This window comes from Triturus cristatus, chromosome 2_2 (assembly GCF_964204655.1).
Source record: "Triturus cristatus chromosome 2_2, aTriCri1.1, whole genome shotgun sequence".
NCBI classification, from domain to species: Eukaryota; Metazoa; Chordata; class Amphibia; order Caudata; family Salamandridae; genus Triturus; species Triturus cristatus.
In genome coordinates this window covers 199,282,352-199,304,538 of record NC_140582.1, presented here as the reverse complement: position 1 = coordinate 199,304,538, position 22,187 = coordinate 199,282,352, and the positions used below count along the sequence as shown (strand labels likewise).

Sequence of the window (22,187 nt, the reverse complement as noted above, 5' to 3'; positions counted from 1 at the left end):
CAATGAACGCGTTTCTACAGAAATGGAAGGAGTGTCTCAGCTATGCATGACCTCCTTTCATGAGGATTCCGAGGGTGACCTGGCATGAACTGCTTCAGAGCAGATAACACTCTAGTGACACTGATGGAGTTCCCCAAGCAAAGTTCCCAGAGTTGCTGGACCTTTCCGGCAGTTCTAAAATACTGCTTCTTCACTTTTGGACTATTAAGATGGATCCTGAGGGGAACTGTACTCCTTGTTAATACGTTTCCTAGCCGTCTGGTGTCTTGGAAGGTTTCAGAAGACTTGTTGGTAAAAGGTAGCTATTTCACTGACAGATGCAGGTTGCGTCAAGCAACTTTGGTCTAAAGGGATCAACGGGAGTATCTGTCAACTGGGAGAGCTTCATGTATGGAACAGATTTCCAATCAAATTGACACAGATAATGTGAACATCCACTTGCACAATCAATCAGGATTTGTAAAGTGTGGCGGATCCCCCATAAGGGTCTCAAAGCACTGGAGATGCTGCTTGTTTCATGGTGATATGCTCATTTGAACAGCCAGGTCTTGAGTTCTTTCCTGAATTACTGGGGCGATGGGGTGGTCCTGAGGTGCAGGTAAAGGTTGTTCCAAGATTTGGCTGTCAGGTATGAGAAGGATCATCCTCCGCTGTTGCTTTGGCGGATCCAGTAGGTGCCGGCGAGGAAGGAGGAGGAAGATCATAGGTGTCTGGTTGGTTGGTTGGTGGAAGGTCAGGCGTTTGTCGATGTAGGCTGGTCCTTCGTTGTGCAGGGCTTTGCGTGGGTCAACATCTTGAACTGGCATCTCTTCTGGATAGGGAGCCAGTGTAGCTTCTTGAGGTGGGGTGTGCTGTGGGAATGTCTGGGGAGGTCAAGGATTAGTCATGCCGCTAAGTTCTGTATTGTTTGTAGTCTCTTCAGTAGTCGTGTGGTGATTCTTGCATAAGATTGTGTTCTCCCACACAAGATAAATACAAAATAGCAACTGGGCTCGGAAAGAAGGGACAAAGGGTAGAAACCACTAGTAAGTCTAAAGTATCAAAACGAAATTGGAGTAGACGCCTCACTTACTAATAGTGGCATGCTTTATCATTGGCACCTATCCACACACTGGTAGGATGATACCACCGAGGCAGACTCAACCAAAATTAGGAGTTCTTTTAGTAAGTATTTTACTGGATAGAAGCACGGATCCAGGAAGGAAAAAGACTTACAAATACCATTCCGGTATACCCAAAGGAGATTCCTTTTATTCTAGGGTACAGAATAACTAAAAAACTAAAAGGAATATGCTACTTACCAGTATGCATCTGTTCTTGGCATGTAGAGCTGCAGGTCTACACACTGTGCATAGATCGCCATCTGGTGTTGGGCCCGGATGTTGCGTTTTTTTTTCTCTTGGAAAGTCTTTGAAAGTCACGAGGTATGGGACTCCTCCTTTGGATCATATTGCATATGGGCTTCGGCTCCATCCTCATATTGTTTTTCGCCAGCGGGGAAATTATGGAGCTTTGTAAGAAAGAGGAAAGATGCCCATGTGTGCTGTATCTAAATAAGATAAAACTGGAACAGATAAAGGAAGCCGGGGAGGCGGGTGTAGATCTGCAGCTCGACATGCCAAGAACAGATGCATACTGGTAAGTAGCATATTCCGTTCGAGGCATATGAGCTGCAGATTACACACTGTGCATAGATTATATAGCAGTACTCGCTGTTGGTTGGTTGTCCGCTCCGTCCCCTGTGTCGTAGATAATGTCATCATCATCATCCTCATCTGGAGATGGTGTGGGAGAATGATGGGGTGGGGGAGGCGGCGGAGGAGGAGGAGGTGAAGGAATCCTCAAAGGGGAGGTGGCAAAGTCTCTCCTTTTTGGTGGTGGAGCTGGTGCAGGCTTGTCCAGTTGTATTTTTCTGGTGCTAAGCGTCAAATGTCCAGTCTATGGATCCTTTACAAGAGTTTTTTTTAGTAAGGATTGGGTCGAAACAGTTGATCTGTAGGGGACAGATCCTTCGGTGCCGATGGTGTCGGAGCCGTGCCTTTTTTAGGCGTCGATTCGGTACTGTTTCTTTGTTTGGAACCCGTGGGGTTAAGAAATGTCTTGTCTTCCTCAGTGTATACCTAGGCCCGAAGGCGTGACCGAAGCCTTTTTTAATGGCGTGGAGGGGGATGTGGGGTCGGGGTCGACGTCTGTACTCACGCCCCTCTGTGCCAGTCAGCTTCGGAGGCGCTGACGAGGCCTTCTTCGGTGTGCTGTTGTTCCGGAACATCGGCGCCTTCTTTGAAGAGTTCGTTGGGGATCGAAGTCGACGAGTGAGCCATAGTTCTCCTTGCTCGTCAGTCCCGAATCGTCTTCTTCGATCGGAAGGAGGCGCAAGCTGGACAGTCCCTTGGTTCTGGAGAGAGGCAGAGGTTGCACACCTCACGTAGGTCGTTGTGGGGAAACTTCGACCCACATCGAGGACACTTTTTAAATGGCGTCCTTTCCATCAGCCAGGACAGGAGGCCCAGGTAGGTCCGAAGGCCTTCGTCGACGACCGGAATCGAAGACTTCGATCGTGGAGAGTCGCATGGAGTGTGGAGAACGCGATCGAGACAATACTGTCGAACAGGGAATGATTGCACGCCGAACGGGTAAACGAACGGTTCTGAACTGGAGCGCGAAGAACACATCCGAGCCCGATGGCAGAAAAAAACAATCTGAGGATGTAGCTGAAGCCCATGCGCAATATGATCCAAAGGAGGAGTCATATACCTTTGTGACTTCCAAAGACTTTCCAAGTGAAAAACTGCAATATCCGGGCCCAACACCAGATGGTGATCTATGCACAGTGTGTAATCTGCAGCTCAGATGCCTCGAACGTGGGATTTTATAGGTAATTAGTGTCTCAATTGGAAGTACCCTTTTTTTGTGTGGTTCTTGAGTCATGCATGTCTGGTGGGGTTGCCGGCCTGTAGTGTATCAATCGTCAAGGTAGCGGTCACCGCCACTGGTACACAGAAAAACCCCCGTCTGACAAGCATGATGTCGCTACTAAAATCAGGTGAGAGCACTAGGCCTCACAGCTATGTATGGAGTACATCTGTAGATAGGCAGTGACAGTTTGATAGTCCTGACAAAGGTCCCAAACCCGTATGGGCTCTTCTTGGCAAGGGCCAAAACATTTTGGCGTTTCGTAGGGTGAAGTAAAATTATAATTCTACATTCTAATTCAATTAAGTACATAAGAAGGAGAAGATGATACCACCCATAATGGAAAACTAGAATGTCATTCATGCATCGCTGGGTGGTTTTGTTCAGAGTAAGTGATGATGTAAGCATGTGTAACACTCTCCTAATATGGTTCAGAAGGTAAAGCTGATGCTGATGGTTTATACACTGTTTTCCTTTTGTTACTCCAGGGCATACTGAAGTGAGAAATATTTATGGCAACTAATTTTTCCTACGTTGTTCTTGCAGGGTATCATGCCAAGCAGGTGGAGGATGCCCACATCGACTAGAAATCTGGTATAATGGACGAATGCAGATAGTCTAGAGGACCAATAGTTATCGACAGTGAAAAATTCTGTTTGGGGGTTACAGGACTGTTTCAGGCCACATGTTTAGTCATTCTAATGCATAATCTGTTAAGTAATGTAATGTTGCTTCTATGGTTGTTTCGCGGATAATTTACAACAACAAAAAAAAGAGCACAATTCTCACTTTGTTCTTAAAACAATTGTAAGGCAAGTGTATGATTTTTACCCTTTAACACTTAGAAGTAGAACCCATTGAAACCAGAAAATATGCATGTTAAAGGATACCAGTATTGACACCCATGCACAGAAGATTACCACATTTTTTGATGAGATTAAAACCACTTTTTCTAAACCGAATAACTGTGAAGCCCTTTTTGCAGATTTTAGATTTTCCTACCTCTTGACCAAGTCTAAATGAGGGCAGTAGTGTGCCTCTAACATTAAAGCCCCAAATTAACCCCACATTGAACTTACCTTCATCAATTGCTTGCATTAGGCACTCGTAGGTTGTTTGGACAAGCTTCTTTGATCCTTCATCTACATCCCCAACATAAAACGTCTCATTCAGATCTCCATGGTAGCCATTATGATAGACAGTGATGTCCACTACACAGTGCAAAAACAAGACATTTTCTTTTATTAAATGTGATATCAACAACAATCCGTCTTATATTTACCACTATAAAATACTGGCTACAGAGCTTTTTCATATTAGCCTTATAAGCATTACACTGTATAAATCAAAAACTGTACTGTCTCATTCTGCTTTTATACTTGCTGTTATTGCGGAGCTGAAAAGCGATTTACTTGGAAAGACCATCTATAATAATGCATACCAAATGAGGACAATTTTAAATCTCATATTTAATTTGATGTTTCAGAAATGTTTAAAACCAACTAGATCTTGGCCAACAACTTAATAGCATTTGTGGCTTGACTAGATCTCAATTTCAACAAAGAAAACAAGAATTTTATTTCCTGAATGGCCAACAAGCAATTGGAATGAACTAAAAAATATTGCACCAAGTGCAAGTAGGTTAAAATAAAACATGGACACAGCCGAATGTGTGTGATTTGTTAGGTTCGGGTATCTACAATCCCACTTCTAGTTTGCCTGTGCTAAGAGGTCAATGCCCTGATGAATGTATGTTGTGCAAGAATGTTCAAACAATTATCGCCTCAGTTGGAGATGGGCAGAGCAAGAGACAACACTGCTCCTGGCAGTGTGTGTACTGGTGGTTAGTAAAGACGAGATATACTTATGCACGCTCAGAATAAATTAATTTTATTGCATCTCTCATGGCATGGATAATGTAATTCAATTGAATAATAAAAGTTTTTGGTTTTGCACAAACAATGTCTTAGGTTGGACCCATAGGTAATCTAAAACAAGTGCTTGAGACATTGAAGCATTTGCCTCAAACAACCACACTACAGAGTATACAAAAGAACCACACAGCATTGCAATGTGTTTTATTAGAAAAGCCCATATAAGCAATACATTTACTCAATGGTCAATTTCCATCTTGAAGAAATTCAGTAGTAAATGTACAGCTAGTTTAGGGCAGTAGCTAAAATAGTGCACAGTGAAAGTTGTAAACACTGGAGTCAAACCAATTCAGTTTCCAAAAGCTGAAATTATATGGTCTTATAAAGTTAGTGCCATAAAGTGTGTGTGTACGCAACTTTAATGGAGAAAGGGGATAGCTTGCCTATTCAGATCAACAGGTTTTGGTGAACTACAGGCAAGATTAAAAAATACTCGCAAATTATGTATGCTTTGGCTGTCAACCTTTGCTGACGAGCACTTCACATTATTAATGCCCAAGCATATCACTTAAGTAACTGCATTTATAGAACGCTTACTACCCCTTGACGAGGCATTGAAGTGCTTTTCAACAAGTAGCACGCTACTCCGGAACCCACAAAAATAGAGGTGGATTAGTATAGGGAAATAGAAGTAGTTAATTCGTGAGGTGGTGATGGACTAGGGAGGAATAGTGGCACTGATTCTCCTGTACCGGAATGCCACTTTTGATATGGTTTCCTACCCTTCTTTGCCGACTAGAAGTTGGCATTACAGGGACGGCTCTGAAGTGGCTGGCATCATTTTTAGATAAGTGCAGTTTCCAGGTAGGCAAGGGGCCGGTCTCGTTCAGCCATCAGCTGTATTGTGGTGTCCCATAGGGCTAGTCTTTAAGCTCTATGCTTTTTTAATATTTATGTCCACCATTTATCAGACATCATATGTTCCTCTGGTTTGAAGATGGTATCTTATGCAGACGATACCCAGTTGATCATTACACTGTCACCAGATATGGACTCTGTTTTCACAAGACTTAACAGCTGTCTAGAAAAGGTGTCTGAGTGGATTGCAGCTAGTGGACAGAAACTGACCAGTGGCAAAACCAAGGTCCTGGTCTTAGTAAACAACCCAACTCTCTGGAATGAGATCATTTAGGTAGCTCACCAAGGAGCGCCAATCTCCTAAGCCAGAAGTAAAAGGCTTAGGGATGTCACTGGACAACCAATTAACCATGGCCTCCCAAGCAAACAAAGGTGGCTGGCAGCTGTTTCGGCATTTTTAAAGCCCCTAAAAAGGTCCTGAAATGGCTCCCATTGGAATCAAGCAGAATCGTGATAAAAGGTTTCATTTTATCTAGCCTTGATTATGGCAACTAGCTGTACTAGGGCAGCCCAAAATCAGAAATAAAAAAACTCCTGATTATTCCAATCGCTGCCGCCCAGATAAGGTTAGGCATTCAGAAAACACAATCGGATGGCACTTCACTCAAAACATTTCACTGGCTGCCCATAAGCTGCAGAATACAATTCAAGGCACTATGCATTCTACACTAGGAAAACACAGGCCCAACTGTTCTACAGCAACTGCCCAACACCTACCATGCCAATAAGAACCTAAGATCAAACAATTTTGAACTGCTTTTTGTCCCCGGAATTAAGAGAGCTAGAAGTGGGGGTAGGTCTTACACGTACTTTGCACCAAAGCTTTGGAACTCTCGTTCTACCAGTCTCAGAATGGAGGACAACTTACTGAATTTCTGGAAAAAACTTAAAACGAATTTCTTCCCCTAAATCCTTTAGCCTTTTAACTCTCAAACTCCAACCAATCCAAAAGAACTGGGAAGCCAGATTCCGGGTAGCCATGCGCTTTACAAATATTGGAAGAAAAAGGTAGATATGTGAGTCTGTTAGTATGATTGAATATGATAGAGGAGGGAAGAGTCTAGATAGTATTAAATGAGAGGACACATGCAGTCTTTTCTCAATTAGTCTGGCCAGGATGTTAAGTAAGGTGCTTGAAACCATCACTAATTCACTTAAGTTGAGGATATAAAGCCAGCTCAAAAGGTTATTTTATAAAGAATTAATTTACATGAAACAATCAATCAGTGTGCACAGTGGTAGGATGCAATGACAGGGAAGCACTATTTTTAAATAAGAACAAAAGGTATAGCGTACGATAGTGTGTTGTCACCTCCTCTTGCAACAATCTCAGATAGTGGTTAGGCTACAACAATACTAAAAAGTCTGGTGTCACATCCTGGACCCACACTGCCCAGCAGTACACACCAGGTACACTACAGCACAGCTGCCAGGGAGATGTTAACCTTTGTGCATTTTGTGGCTCCTGTGGATGCGTCAGCAGTAGTTGTGAGGGCATAGAAGTCAGCCCCTACAATTCTGGCAACATGTTGGTTTTCAAGTTCTGCACCACTGTGCAAAGCCAGGCAGATATGTTCTCCACTCATACTGACTCCCACAGCTGGGGCTGCAGGCAGTATGAATGGGACAGGGAGCCGGCCCTGGGCACTACCTTGTCATCTCCTCACCTCTTCCAAACAGACCGGTTCTAAAGACAAGTGGAGAAAGCAGAGGAGACCACCACTGGCATTAAGGACTCAGTCATTCCTTCCTCACCCATTCAGAGAGAGGGGTGGGACTGGAGGAGGGGCCTTGGAAGACTACCAGTAGCTGAGATACTGGTGATCGGGGGCAAATGGTAGTAGGGCTCGGAATGTGCTGCACAAGCACCCTTTCACTGCCAAAGTTAAACTTGCAGGAGTTTAGAAGGAGAGGGAGTAATAAGGATGCCTTTACATTTTGTTTTTATTTTGTTGCAATTGCTTGGAGTTCAAAAATACTGGTCAAGTACTATACAATGTCTTCTGTCAAACCATTGTTTATGATTTGTGTTTACTTTTCATTCCTAGATTGCAAATTAAGCTACTTTTGTAATAAGACCCAAATGACAATCTTGCTGGGGCACATGAAGCATGAAAGCAAAGTTTGCAGGGTGTCAAACATTTTCTAACACAAAACACAAGTGAAATACTAGTGAATAAACTTTACATAACTTCAAAATGAATAAACAGAAAGAAAAGTTCAAATGAGGCAAGTTGTTTTTGTGTTTCTGAAATATTATGGAAACAAAGATTTTAATAGGATCAAAACAACCCATGACACTTAACTTGTGTGATGACCAAAAAATAAATATGCACATGATGGTTTGTGCATCTGGTAGGTTTGGTAGTAAAGCAGTAGGACGGATGTAAATTTAGTGGCCATTTTAATGGAAAATGTGAATGTGCGCTGTGTAAAAGTAGCCTAGCCCATCATGCTTTAAACATATTTAAGACAATGTGCTCCAGAATCCATGCACTATTGGACTCCTATTACCTTACCAGTTTACTGTCAAATGGGCATGGCTCATTTGCTACACGTTGTGTAATACTTGGATTTCTTCACTGCTATAACATTGATGGCAACATTCCCACTCAAATAGTTCCAGGACCACTGCTGGCGACCTCAATGTATGTTCACTAGACACTTCTCTTCAAAAAAGGACTCTAGTTCCACTCAGACTGTCCTCTTCGATAAGTGGTAAAAGGATCTACAGCAAACACTTGTTTGGGAACAGGGGGAAATCCCTAAAAAGACTGTAGGTATTCCTGGTCCCATGATGAAATGTGACTACACCAACCTACTGTAGGAAGCTGGCTCTATATATACTATACCAAAGTAAGGTATAGTGTGCACAGGGTCCAGTTGAACCCCAAAGGTAGGCAGGGGTAAAAGTAGATAAAGCCTTACTGCTTGCCCACACTACCACAAATAGAGAGTAAGGTGCTATCAGAGGGTAATGTTAAGCATTTATTGTACCAACTCAGTAATGATGTCACACACTCAACGACTGAACTCAGACCAATTTGTTTGTATAAAAAAAAATATTAAGTTATTTTTTTTCTAACATCAAGCCAGACTTGGTGCAGGTAAGTAGTACTGTTCTGGTATAATACAGTTGAATGCAGTTGGCTTTGTTACAGGTAGGTCAAATGTTCAGAAACAGTTGAAATTACTTTTTAGTTAATCTGTGATGACTTTTTAGATTACTTTCCAGATTACTTTTTCTACTCAGTGTGATATGCCTAGATATCACACTGGGTCATTTCCTAGATGAAAGGTAAGTAAGTCAGTTTTTGTAAACACACAAGTTTCTCAGGTTTTTATACACCTTCCAACTCCACACCTAGACCTTTTTTCACAGAAAAGCAGTCAATGCAATCTATGGGAGGAAGGAATATGCTACTTACCAGTATGCATCTGTTCTTGGCATGTAGAGCTGCAGAGTTGTACACTTAGCATAGGTCGCCATCTGGTGTTGGGCCCGGATGTTTGCAGTTTGTTTTTCTTCTTGGACCGTCTTTGGAAGTCACGAGTTTGGTGACTCCTCCTTCGGTCCGTACTGCGCATGGGCTTCGGCTCCATCCTCAGATTGTTTTTCGCCAACAGGGAAATGATGGAGCGTAGTAATAACAGTGAGAAACCCATGTGTGTTGTATCTAAATAAGATGGACTGGAACGGATACAGGTAGCCGGGGAGGCGGGTGGGCGTGTACAACTCTGCAGCTCTACATGCCAAGAACAGATGCATACTGGTAAGTAGCATATTCCGTTCGAGGCATATGAGCTGCAGATTGTACACTTAGCATAGATTATATAGCAGTACCCAACCTTAGCGGCGACCACCGGTATCCGTTGCAGCTGTTTGAAAGAGTGTTTTTAGTACAGCCTGGCCCACCCTAGCTTGCTGCTGGGAGTGCACATCTACACAGTAGTGTTTTGTGAATGTGTGCGGTGTAGACCATGTGGCTGCCTTGCATATGTCATCTAAGGGTATATTCCCTAGAAAAGCCATAGAAGCCCCTAACTTTCTTGTAGAGTGGGCTTTAGGGGGAACAGATAATGTTCTCTTTGCCTTCTGATAGCAAATTTGTATGCATTTTACAATCCACCTAGCTATCCCTGATTTTGAGATGGGGTTGCCTTTATGTGGTGGAGAAAAGGAGACGAACAACTGTTTGGTCTTCCTGAAGGGTTGCGTTCTTTGTATGTAATAAAGCAACGCTCTTTTCACATCTAGTGTGTGTAAGGCCCTTTCCGCAACAGATTGGGGTTGCGAAAAGAAGACAGGTAATTCCACTGATTGATTGAGGTGGAAGGGGGTAATGACTTTGGGCAGGAACTTCGGATTAGTTCGAAGTATGACCTTGCTGTGATGCATTTGTATGTAAGGTTCCTGTATGGTGAACGCTTGTATTTCGCCAACCCTTCTAAGGGAAGTGATAGCTACAAGGAAAGCTGTTTTCCAGGTGAGAAATTGTAGCTCACATTTGTGCATTGGTTCGAAGGGCGGACCCATTAGTCGTGTAAGGACCAAATTTAGATTCCATACAGGGGAGGGTGGTGCCCTGGGAGGAATTACTCGTTTAAGGCCTTCCATGAAGGCTTTAATAGCGGGCACTCTGAAGAGTGACAAATGCTGTCTGTTTTGTAGATAGGCAGCGATCGCTGCTAGGTGTAGGCGTATGGATGAATACGCCAGGTTACACCTGTGAAGATGGAGCAGATAGCATATGATGTGTTGTATGGATGCATCTAGAGGGTTGATTGTATTGTTACGGCAGTACATTACAAATCTTTTCCACTTTGCGGCATAGCATGCTCTAGTGGTAGGACGTCTGGCTTCCATGATGATGTTCATGCAATCAGGGGGAAGGTTAAGGTACCCGAATTCTAAGATTTCAGGAGCCAGATCGCCAGGTTGAGCTGAGCTGGGTCCGGGTGCCTGATTTCTCCATGGTTCTGGGTTAGGAGGTATGGGGAAAGGTGCAGTTTTTGATGTGGTACCACTGATAGTTGTAGTAGCGTGGTGTACCACGGCTGTCTGGCCCACGTCGGAGCTACCAGAATGAGTGTGAGGGAGTGCTGTTGTAGTTTCCTGACCACTAATGGAATTAGTGGGAGAGGTGGAAAGGCGTATGCAAATCTGCCTGACCAGTTCATCCATATCGCATTGCCCTTGGACAATGGGTGTGGGTATCTGGCGGCGAAGCTTGGGCATTTTTTGTTTTCGTGGGTGGCGAAGAGGTCTATTTGAGGATGCCCCCACTGTTGGAAGAATGGGTGAAGAACTTGTGGATGCAGTTCCCATTCGTGTAGTTGTTGAGTCTGTCTGCTGAGCAGATCTGCTATGGTGTTTTGTACGCCTGGAACATGTTGTGCCAGGAGAAAAATGTTTTGGGGAATTGCCCATCTCCATATGCTCTGGGCTAAGCGGGAGAGCTGGGGAGAGTGTGTCCCCCCCTGTTTCTGTATATAATACATCGCAGTCATGTTGTCTGTGCGAATGAGGACTGCTTTGCCTGAAATCTGCTTTTGGAAAGATTTTAGGGCTAGAAAGATCGCCAAAAGCTCCAGATGGTTGATGTGGAGCGTTTTTTGCTGTGGCGTCCATAGACCTTGCATTGTGAGGTGTAAGAGGTGCGCTCCCCAGCCGGAGAGCGATGCGTCCGCTGTTAGAGTCACTTGGGGAACCGGGTCCAGGAACGGCCGTCCCTTGGAAAGGTTTGTGGTGTTCCACCACTGCAGAGAGTGATGTGTGCGGCCGTCCACCAACACCAGATCCGTCAGCTGACCCTGGGCCTGGTTCCACTGTTGTGCTAGGCACTCCTGAAGTGGACGCATGTGGAGTCTTGCATGGGGCACTATGAAGATGCAAGACGCCATCATCCCTATGAGCTTCATAAACACTCTTGCTGGTAGAGAGTGTTGAGGAAGGAATATTTTGCGTAAGGCTAGAATGCTTGTGATTCTGGCTGAGTTTGGATAGGCAATACCTTTTGAGGTGTCTATGGTGGCCCCGAGATATTGCTTTGTGTGAGATGGTATGAGGTGGGACTTTTGGTAGTTCACCGTGAAGCCTAGCTGATGAAGCAGTTGGATGGTGCTGTTTGTATGTTGCACGCATTGGTGGTAGGACGCGGCTTTTATGAGCCAGTCGTCTAAGTAAGGGAAGACGTGAACATGTTGACGTCTGAGGTGTGCTGCTACTACTGCTAGGCATTTGGTAAACACCCGTGGTGCAGTGGTGACCCCGAAGGGGAGAACCTTGAATTGGTAATGTTGCCCGTCCACCACGAACCTGAGGTATTTTCTGTGAGAGGGGTGTATTGGAATGTGAAAGTACGCGTCTTTCAGATCCAGTGTTGTGAGAAAGTCTCCCTGGCAGAGGAGTGGGAGGACTTGTTGTAAGGTGACCATGTGAAAGTGGTCTGAATGTATGTAGGCATTTAGAGGTCGGAGATCCAGAATGGGTCTGAGGGTCTCGTCTTTCTTTGGGATTAAGAAATATAGGGAGTAGACCCCTAGATTTCGTTGATTGTCGGGTACCTGCTCTATAGCGTGTTTCTGGAGGAGCGAGAGTACCTCTTGTTTGAGCAGTGTGGAATGCTCTTGGGACATTGGACGGTGCCTTGGTGGGATATTGGGTGGGGTAGATGTTAGCTCGAGGCAGTACCCTGACCGAATGATTTGGGTCACCCATTTGTCCGATGTTATGGACTCCCATACGTGGATAAAATCTTGTAGTCTGCCCCCGACCGGAGTGGAATGGTCTGGGGGGAGCGAAGGGGAGTCATTGTGCGGGTGGGGTGGCAGAACGGGTATTGTTGGTTTTGCCCCTGCCCTTATTGTTGTTGCCTCTGTAACCACCTCTTTGGTTGCCCTTTGAAAAGGTATTTTGAGGAGGGGATTTGTAGGAGGTAGAGGCATTATCGGTGGAGGAGCCTCTACCTGTGCCACGAAAGGACGAGCGTCGAAAGGAACGCTTAGAGGCTTGGGTCTGGAGCGCTCCCATAGACTTCGCTGTGTCTGTATCTTTCTTCATTTTTTCGAGCGCTTCGTCTACCTTTGGGCCAAAGAGTGTTTGCTGGTCAAAGGTGTGATTAAGTATTGATGTCTGGACCTCAGGCTTGAACCCTGATATCCTGAGCCAGGCATGGCGGCGAAGCAGGACACTGGTGTTTATGGCTCTAGAAGCAGTGTCTGCTGCATCGAGGGCACACTTAATGGAGGTGTTTGTGATTAGTTTGCCCTCCTGTATCAGGTCATGAGCTTGGCGTTTGTATTTCTCTGGAAGGTGCTGCATAAGAGCCTCTAATTCATCATAGTGTGCTCTATCATATCGCGCAAGCAGTGCTTGTGTATTTGCAATGCGCCACATGTTTGCAGCCTGGTAGGCGGTGCGTTTACCAGACGCGTCCAGAAGTTTAGATTCCTTGTCTGGTGGTGGGGCATCTCCTGAGGATTGGGAGTTAGCCCGTTTTCTAGCTGTGGAGACAACTAGGGAATCTAGAGGAGCAGGGCCCTTGATGTATGCAGGGTCTGTGGGTGCCGCCTTGTACTTCTTCTCTATTCTAGGGTTTAGTACTCTGGCTCTGACAGGGTCTTTGAATACCTCTGTAGCGTGCTTGGTGACACCCTTAAGCATGGGTAAAATAGCAGTGGAACGATCTTGTAAATCAAATGTATCCAGTAGGAAGTCTTCTTCCACTGGTTCAGTGTGCATGTCCACCCCATGGTAGTGTGCTGCTCTCTGCACTAAATGGTGAAACCCTAAGGAGTCCTCTGGAGGAGACGGCCTTGATGGGTATAGGTCGTCTTGAGGTACATTGGGTACATCAGGGTTATTATAATCCTCCCATGGATCTGGGGTCCCTGGTGGAGTGGAATCCATTGGGGCGTCCCCTGGGTCATTGTCCGGGTCCCTGTCATCCGGATCTGGGGATGGGGCCGGATCGTAGTGAGGTAAAGGTGGAGGGGGTGGTGGTGGGAGGGGGGGTGGCAGTGGGGAGGGTACTCTAAGGGGAGAAGTAGCTGAGTCCCTCTTTTTGGGTGGAGGAGGAGGAGCCGGAGCCTCAAGGCGACGCTTCTTAGTAATCACAGTCAAAAGGCCAGTCTTTGGATCTCTGGACAAAGTCTTTTGTAAAGGGTCTGGTGTAAACAGAGCCAATGGCGCCGAGTCGTCTGTCGGCACCGGCGATTTCGGAACCGGAGGTTTCGATGTTCTGTGTACGCCATGCTTTTTGGAGGTCTCCGTGTGTTTCGGCGTCGAATGCTGTTTCGGCGCCGGAGCGTCGGTGCCGACCGATTTCTGTTTGTGTTTGGTCGGCGCCGAGTGTCCAGGCTTCGGCACCGGTGGTTTCGGAGTCGAGCTGGATTTTGCAGGCTTCGGTGCTGAGTGGTGTTTATCGGCACCGGGCGTCGGCTGGCTCGATCCCGAGCTGCCGTGAGACTTTGAGTGCTTCGACACCGGGCCCGAAGGTGGGGTGATCGAGGCTTTGGTTTTGGTTTTGCCCAGGCCGGCAGGCGAGGGAGTAACCGGAGTCTCTTTGGTTTTCGGTGCGGGGCTGGGAGGGGGTATTGTACTCACGGCCCGCTGTCCTGGTGTTACGTCCTCCCGGTCGGAGTCGTCGGCCTCGGAAGCGCTGACGATGTCTTCTCCCAGTTCGGTGTGTGTCTGCCCCGAAGCTTCGGCGTCGTCTCCGAAGATGTCCGGTGGAGCTGTCGAGGATGAGTGCGCCATGGTGGGTCGAGCCCTTCGATCTCGGATCGTTTTCTTCGATCGAAAAGACTTGCAGGCGGGGCAGTCTCGAGCCTCGTGTTCTGGAGAGAGGCAAAGGTTACACACCTGATGGAGGTCGGTGTGGGGAAATTTAGACCCACATTTTGGGCACTTTTTAAACGGAGTCCTTTCCATCGGCCGGGACCGGAGTCGCGGAGGGCCCGAAGGCCGGTGTCGATGTACGGGATGGAAAAAGTGCCGCTTCGAGAGATGAAGATGATGAGGAACTCGAAGAATCGAGGATTTTCCGTCGAGGCTGGAACCGTAGAAGTTCGAAGCCGGAGCACGAAGTATCACATCCGAGCCCGATGGCGGAAAAAAACAATCTGAGGATGGAGCCGAAGCCCATGCGCAGTACGGACCGAAGGAGGAGTCACCAAACTCGTGACTTCCAAAGACGGTCCAAGAAGAAAAACAAACTGCAAACATCCGGGCCCAACACCAGATGGCGACCTATGCTAAGTGTACAATCTGCAGCTCATATGCCTCGAACATTAAGTTATCTGTTTAAGGTAAGTACTTGGTTGTGAGAGTTGGGTTTCTGGGGTTAGAACAAGGGTTCTCCCATGGTCAAGGATGCACTCAAAGAGCACCCTCAGTGGCACTAGGTCAGCCGGGTGCAGAGTGCTGAGGTCCAATGCTATCCAAAGGGAGATAGGGAGTCACTGGTTGGTGGCTGCTCACAGGCACGCCACTTGGACGTGGGAGCAAAGCTTCTAGGGTTTTGCTCAGGACAAAGGGGGTTTCGATGCAGCACACAAGGTGCAGCCACAGGCGCAGCCGGATGCAGGGTGCTGATTTGGCGTCGGGTGCCCTGTTTTCAATGGGAGTTGCCGGTTTTGGCTGCAGGCTCGGTCCAGGAAATATTCCGGGAGGAACCAAGGGCAGGTAAGTTGTAGGGCTCGGAGACATAGGTGTACCTCAGGACCTCTTCTCCAGGGCACCTGGATGCAGGGGTGCCTTTTGAGGTCTGATTTCACCTTACTGGGCCACTCTTGGTTGGGGGGGGGGGGGGGGGGGGAGGGGGGGTCTCCATGCAGAGGCTGCAGGCGGTGTCGGGGACTCCTGAAGGGATCAACCCACGGTGGACTAGGATTCTGGAGTGCTAGGAGACCTCGCTGGTACCGGTGGGCCACTCGTACTCAGGCCGTAGGCGACGGGTGCAGTGGTGGTTCCAGGCATCGGGTTTCTTTGTCTTCAGCAGGCTCAGAGTCTTGCTTTGGAGATTCTTTTGAAGAGAGCTGCTATTCACAGGAGATCCGGTCTTTGTGGGTGACAGTCAGTCCTCCTAGTGGTTCTGGCTGCAGGACAAGGCAAAGTTTGGTACAGGATCTTTGTAAACAGCAGACGGACCAGTAGGGATGGGGCCAAGTCAGTTCTTCTCTGCAGTCTCCTCTGCTGGATGTCTTCTTTCATCCTTCGTAGGTTGCTGGAATCTCCCTTCTTGGTTCAGGGCTGCCCCCTAAATACTGTATTTAGGTGGCGTTTTAGAGGTCCCATGGTTAGCAGCCAATGGGCTACTGACTTTAGGGTGACTGCACCCTCGGTGGGCTCACCCCACGTGGGGGAGTTAGCATAATACCCAATCCTGATTGGAGAGTGCCTGCCATCTGCAAGATGGCAGGCACTGAAGTGTGGGCTTCACTACGCTTTCCCTACCTGAGGGGTGAGGGGGTTGGCACACCTGCGCTGCTCTACTTTTTCCCCACCTGTCTCACCATGGAAGAGGGGATGAGACAGGAAGGGATCCTGCATCTGGCAGCAAGGCCTTTGAAGCTCCCCTGCCACAGAAGGCTCTTCCTGACCTGTGGGAGGTGTTAACACCTCCACCCAGGAAAGGCTGTCTGAGCCCAGGGAGCGAAGGCTCTCACCCCAGGGGTCCAGAAACATGTCTTGTGGTGGCAGACTGGTATTTACCAGTCAGGGAACCCACCAGAGGCTTGTTGTTTTTCAGGGGGCATCTCCAAGATGCCCTCCGAGTGCACTGTATAATAAATCCAACACTGGCATCAGTGTGGGTTTATTATGGGGAGAAGTTTGCTACCAAACTTCCCAGAATTCAGAATAGCCATTATGGTGCTGTAATGACTAACTCCCATACCATATAATCTTATGGATTTAATGCAGTCAACAATGTCTAAGAAAGGACTGGTGGTGGGGGGTGGCGGTGGGTGGGTGGTGGTGGTGGGGGGTGTGCGTTATGGTACGGGACCTCTAAGGGTGGGACAATATGTGCTGCAGCCCTTAGAGGCCTTCACTGGTCACAGTGCCCTGGTTACCTATGGAACCTTTTACAAGAGACATACATGTGGCTAGAGGTGCCAATTCGGGGTACAAAGGTACAGTTTTGGTAAAGACCACAGACCCTGAGAACCTGATAGGCAGGGACCTGGGGCACATCAAGTCAAAGTGCATCAGAAAACTGGCAGAAAGTGTATGTGTGTTTATTTATTGCAACAGAAACCCAGCTTCCTACACATACCTGATGTAAAATAAACCTGAGTATTGAACTCCTATTGTATGATCTATATGTGGGGACAACCAGCATCTTGTCCCCTTGACTTAAAACAACAAAAAGCTGAGCTAAGGATGACGGGTGTTAATCTAATACATAACTATGCCTAAAATCAAAGACTCATTTAAGGTTTTCCTTCCTCTGATATTCAATCTACTTGGATTCCCATGGCTTTGGAGCAGATTACATGAAAAAGATAACATTGGAAACTTAAGGCAGTCAGGCAAACTGGTTTGGCTTGTTTGCCAAGGACTGAGAATGTTTGTGGAGCCTGTTGGGTTAAGAAACAAACATACCTGGCAGCGTGGCCAAGCCGGCGACTGTGATGACCGCCTAACTTAGGAGCTCCGGGTCCATCATGACTGTTCACCCACCTAACCACGTCCAGTCGTGATCATTCCAGCCCATGTGCATTGTATCATGCCCCGGAGCTTCCAGGGAACCGTCGGTTGCGCGTATGGTGCCCTGGGTACTCCTTAACGCCTAATCTGGTCTCGGGCCGGGCCCGGACCTGACGCGGCCTCCGGAGGCCCAGAGTCGACAGGGGACTCGTGTGAGCCTGGGGGCGGGGTCCTGGGCTCGAGCGCTGGGATCACTACTCCAGATGCCAGCCGCTGCCGCAACAGGGGACGGAGGCTCCCCTGCATCACTGCCGGACCCGTGTCGGGAATAACCTCAACACCACTACCACCAGCCGAGAGAAGCGCCTTCATCTCGCACTAACCATGGAGAGCGGGTGTCTGCTCCCAGCCCCGAGCTGATAATGGCGATCTGCTGGGACCTGCTGTGAACAGCATGCAGCCCTATGCACTGCAACTCTGCAACATCCGGTACTGAGAGTACAGCCCCCACATGCCCTACACCACGTGCCCTCATTAATCACTTCAACCCTTGCTGAATACTGCTCTACCGCGGAATCTCCGCCCGCCATTCTAATGCACAGCACACCGGGCTGCTGGCCCGCTTTATGATCCTTAACCAGCTATGTCCCCCACCCAGGACACTCACTAAAGGGGTCTGGTTTTCCCTCCAGCCCAGACAATACAGACACGCTGCTGCTTTCCTGGCAACCTAGTGAGGATCAGCTACCCAGCCCTTATTATGCGGTGCATTGGTTGGTGACTGACGTCTGCTCCCCTAATCAGGCGTAGTGAGCACACCACAACCTATACGTGATCACTGGCTGGGGCGAATCTCCTGCCTGTCAAGTACTGGCGCGCGAACCTATATCTACACATTTGCTGGGATGCCCCATCCCAACACAGGTAGCTCAAAAATGGGTTGCTCGGACCCCAAACAACACCCATTGAACTTCGATGGGGGCAAAAACACCAGAAGGGATAAATCTGGTAATGCTGCTGGTGAGGAAGGGAGCCAACTGGAGGGCACTGCGGCCATAATGGTTGAACTAAGAGCGGGCTTCCGTGCAATCGACACCCGCGTGGACACAATAACTAGTAGGCTAGACGATATTCACTGTCGCATGAAGTCCCAGGACACACGCATAGGGGGTGCAGAGCATCGTATTTCTGACCTGGAGGATGCAGAGCCCTCCCTTGAGCTATGTCTTGAACGTACGGAATCCCTCCTTCAGTAACTAGTAGCTAAAACTGAGGATTTGGAGGCGCGCTCGAGCCGCAGTAATATCCGTGTCGCGGGAATTGTCGAAATTCGAGGCAGTCCTGGTTGATCTATTTGGGAAAGATGCCTTTTCCGCGACGTTTGCAGTCGAGCGAGCCCATTGGACTTTGGGAATCGCGCCCATTCCCGGGGCTCCTCTGAGGATGATACTTGTGAAACTTCTCAACTACAGCAATCAGGATGTGGCCCTTAAACTAGCCAGGGTACGGGGAACGCTTCTGTACCAGGGCTCTACTATATCCTTCTTCCCTGATTTCACACCACTGGTGCAGAAGGCCGGATGCAAGTATATAAATGAGAAACTCTCCCTCCAAAAGGCGAACATCAAACATGCGATGCTTTATCCAGTCAGGCTCCGCATTCAGTTAGATGGTAAGACTCATATTTTTGACTCACCAGATGAAGCAGAGAAGTTGTGGAAGAAGCATAAACCATCTACATCGCCGCAGCGACAAGAGGACGGCACAGTGCCCGACCCCTGATTTCCTCATTCAGGGTGGACTGGTAGCTTCATGCATGAATCAGGTTGTATACACCGCGAATTCCATTTGGCTTGTTGGTGGCTGATAGACTACCTGAGTGCAAGTATATCTCAATATCACGTCTCTGCCTGATTGTCTGGAGTGCCCTTTACAAACGCTGACGGGGCTGATTGACGAACGTATGATTGATATTGGTTTGGTGGGAATTATTGTTTGTGTTTATTATATAATCCGATGGCTCCATGGAGCGTTGCCATCCCCCGTTGGATGACTATTCGTTTTCTTCTTTTTTTCTTCTTCCCTATTCAATATTTTTTGATCTTCTTATACTAGGATTCACCAGGTGCCTTGTTGTGTATCCGATGGGGGTGGGAATGGGTTGAAGGGATGTTCTTCATATATGACCTTGTTTGTCATGTTGGTTGTTGGTTTGGGGCATTATCATTTTTTATACTGCAGATTGTGTACATTGGTAACCTCAGGAGCGTGATATTGTTCATACGGGTGAGCAAATGACCACTAATAGTGGTACTAGTCCTGGACTCCGCCTCTCGAGGAATGTTAGGGGCCTGGCTAATCCCAAAAAGAGCAGGCAAATATTAGCATATCTGGTTCGACATACTATCCAAATTGCATTCCTATAAGAGACCCATTATGCACCGCTCCCCACGCACAGTTTTGCATCCACTTGGGGTGGGAACCGTTTCTTCTCATGCTATAGCTCTTACTCACGGCGAGTGTGCATTTTAGTATATCGTTCCCTCCCTTTCCGTTCTGTTGAGGTAATTGCTGATCCAGAGCGTAAATATGTCCTCGCAAAAGGTATTCTGGGGGGTGAGACTATATTGCTAGTAAATGTTTATGCTCCAAACACAGATTCAGACTTCTTTCCTACTCTGTCTGCATGTATTGTCAAACTGGATGCTTACGTTATTTTGATGGGAGGTGATTTTAACCTCACACTTGACCCTGCTGCTGACACTACTGGCCCGGGACGAACCATGAAACCGCACTCCATTTTAGTACTTTTGAACATCGTGTGTGCTTCATTACTGGAGGATCCCTAGCATACATACCACCCAACGACCCATACATATTCTTTTTATTCAGCCCCACATGGGTCCTGGTCCCGTATAGACCACTGGTACCATACACTATAGCGGATGCTAGATGTGCGTGATACTGAATATCTACCTTGCACGATCTCAGATCATTCCAAGGTCCTCCTTGTATTAGATTTTTCATTACTCCCCAAACGGCGCCCATTGTGGCGGTTCCCCTCCTCTGCTCTTTTGGATCCAGTATTTCGCACTGAAGTAGATGACGCCATTAAGGAATATTTCGAGCTCAATGAAGGCACGGTTGAGTCCCAACTTATGCTCTGGGACGCCTTCAAGGCGGTAGTGCGTGGGATTAGTATCTAAGCAAGTGGGAGTGCTCCGTTCAATGAGCTGAGCGCAATTGAACAAAAACTTAAAGATGTGGACACCAGTTCCCTGGCAGATCCCTCTTCAGCCTCTTTTCGGACCCGCTCGGCGCTTATGGTGGAATTCAATGACGGAGCTGCTAGGGAAGTCAAATACCTAGGGAAATATGCTAAGGCCAGGGTTTATAGAGAGGGCGAGAGGCCAGGTAGGACGCTTGAAAGACTACTTCGCCCACAATACCAATCAACGTACATTACACAGCTAGACTCGGAAGAGGGGACTCCACTGATTACTAACACAGACATCACTCAAACCCTTTTCACATATTATAGGCGACTGTACGAAACGTGATCCCCACCCGGTGGACAGGCACTGAGGGACTATTTGGAAGAGATTGCTATGGTTTGGCTTGAAGATGAGCAGCCTGAATTCTTAGCTTCCCCCATCGATGCGGATTAAGTGCGGCAGGCAATAAAAGACTTAGCCAGTAGTCGAGCCCCTGGTTCCGATGGCCTCACCACAGATTTTTACAAGGCTTATCAAGACATACTCGCCCCTCGATTGGTTGAGGTATATGCAGAGGCCATGGAAGGCGGTTCTCTCTCTCCAACTATGCGAGAAGCCATTGTAACGCTACTTCTTAAGCCGGGCAAATCCCCTACTCAATGCCAGTCGTACAGACCGCTATCGCTGTTAAACCAGGATTATAAAATTCTCACTAAAATCTTAGCCACTCGCCTCTCACTATTGGTTGATACCATATTATGCCCCTTCCAGGCGGGTTTTATTCCCGGTGGAGCCACAACTATCAACTTGCGTACAGTATTCTCAGTGATAAACCAGATGGAACCTACGCTTAAAAGCAGCTGTCGTGTTGCTAGATGCCGCGAAGGCATTCGATTAATTGGAATGGTCCTACTTATATGCAGCAATGCAGAAACTAGGTATTCCCATAGATTTTTTGTGCTTGAATCGCCTTCTATACTTCAATCCAGTTGCTTGGCTAAGAGTAAACTGGATACTTACAGAGCCGTTTTCTTTATCACGCTGCACTCGACAGGGATGCCCACTGTCACCCCTACGAACAAGTTACTTACCTTCGGTAACGATGTATCTGTAAGAAACATTAGTTAGTTAGATTCCTCACCTTAGAATATGCCCAGGCGTCAGACTGGATCCGGGAGATTTTTCGTCAGCAATACCCCTTGCGCGTCGCTAGGCGTCGTCTGTGGCTCCGCGTCCGTCGTCGGCGTTATGCGCCGGAATGACGTCGGAGTACTTAGACGCCGCCCTCTCGCGCTGACGTCAGTTCTTGTACATAGCCTTCCGCGCCAGGAGCGCAGAGCCATGCAAGATACCGACACTGGTGCCAAAAAAGTCTAGGGCCCTGAAAGGGATAACCTTAACCCTAGATGTCAGTTCGCAGAACGGGGAGGATGGGTGGGTCGGTGAGGAATCTAACTAACTAATGTTTCTTACAGATACATCGTTACCGAAGGTAAGTAACTTGTTCATCTGAAAGAAACACGTTAGTTAGATTCCTCAACTTAGAATAGATACCCAAGCAATACCATCCCCGGTGGTGGGTCTGCGAACCAAGATCACACCAGAAAGTCC

At 47.5% G+C, this 22,187-nt stretch overlaps 1 protein-coding gene across 2 annotated transcripts in view; it reads right to left on the bottom strand.

Moving 5' to 3' along the window:
• The window catches only part of METAP1 (methionyl aminopeptidase 1), a 475,875-nt gene that overhangs the window by 38,027 nt on the left and 415,661 nt on the right, over nt 1–22,187 (bottom strand). For both annotated transcript variants that reach the window (XM_085641167.1, XM_085641168.1), the window contains one exon: nt 3,993–4,124. In XM_085641167.1, coding sequence (XP_085497293.1) covers nt 3,993–4,124 — 132 coding nt within the window. The remainder of the gene's footprint in view (nt 1–3,992; nt 4,125–22,187) is intronic.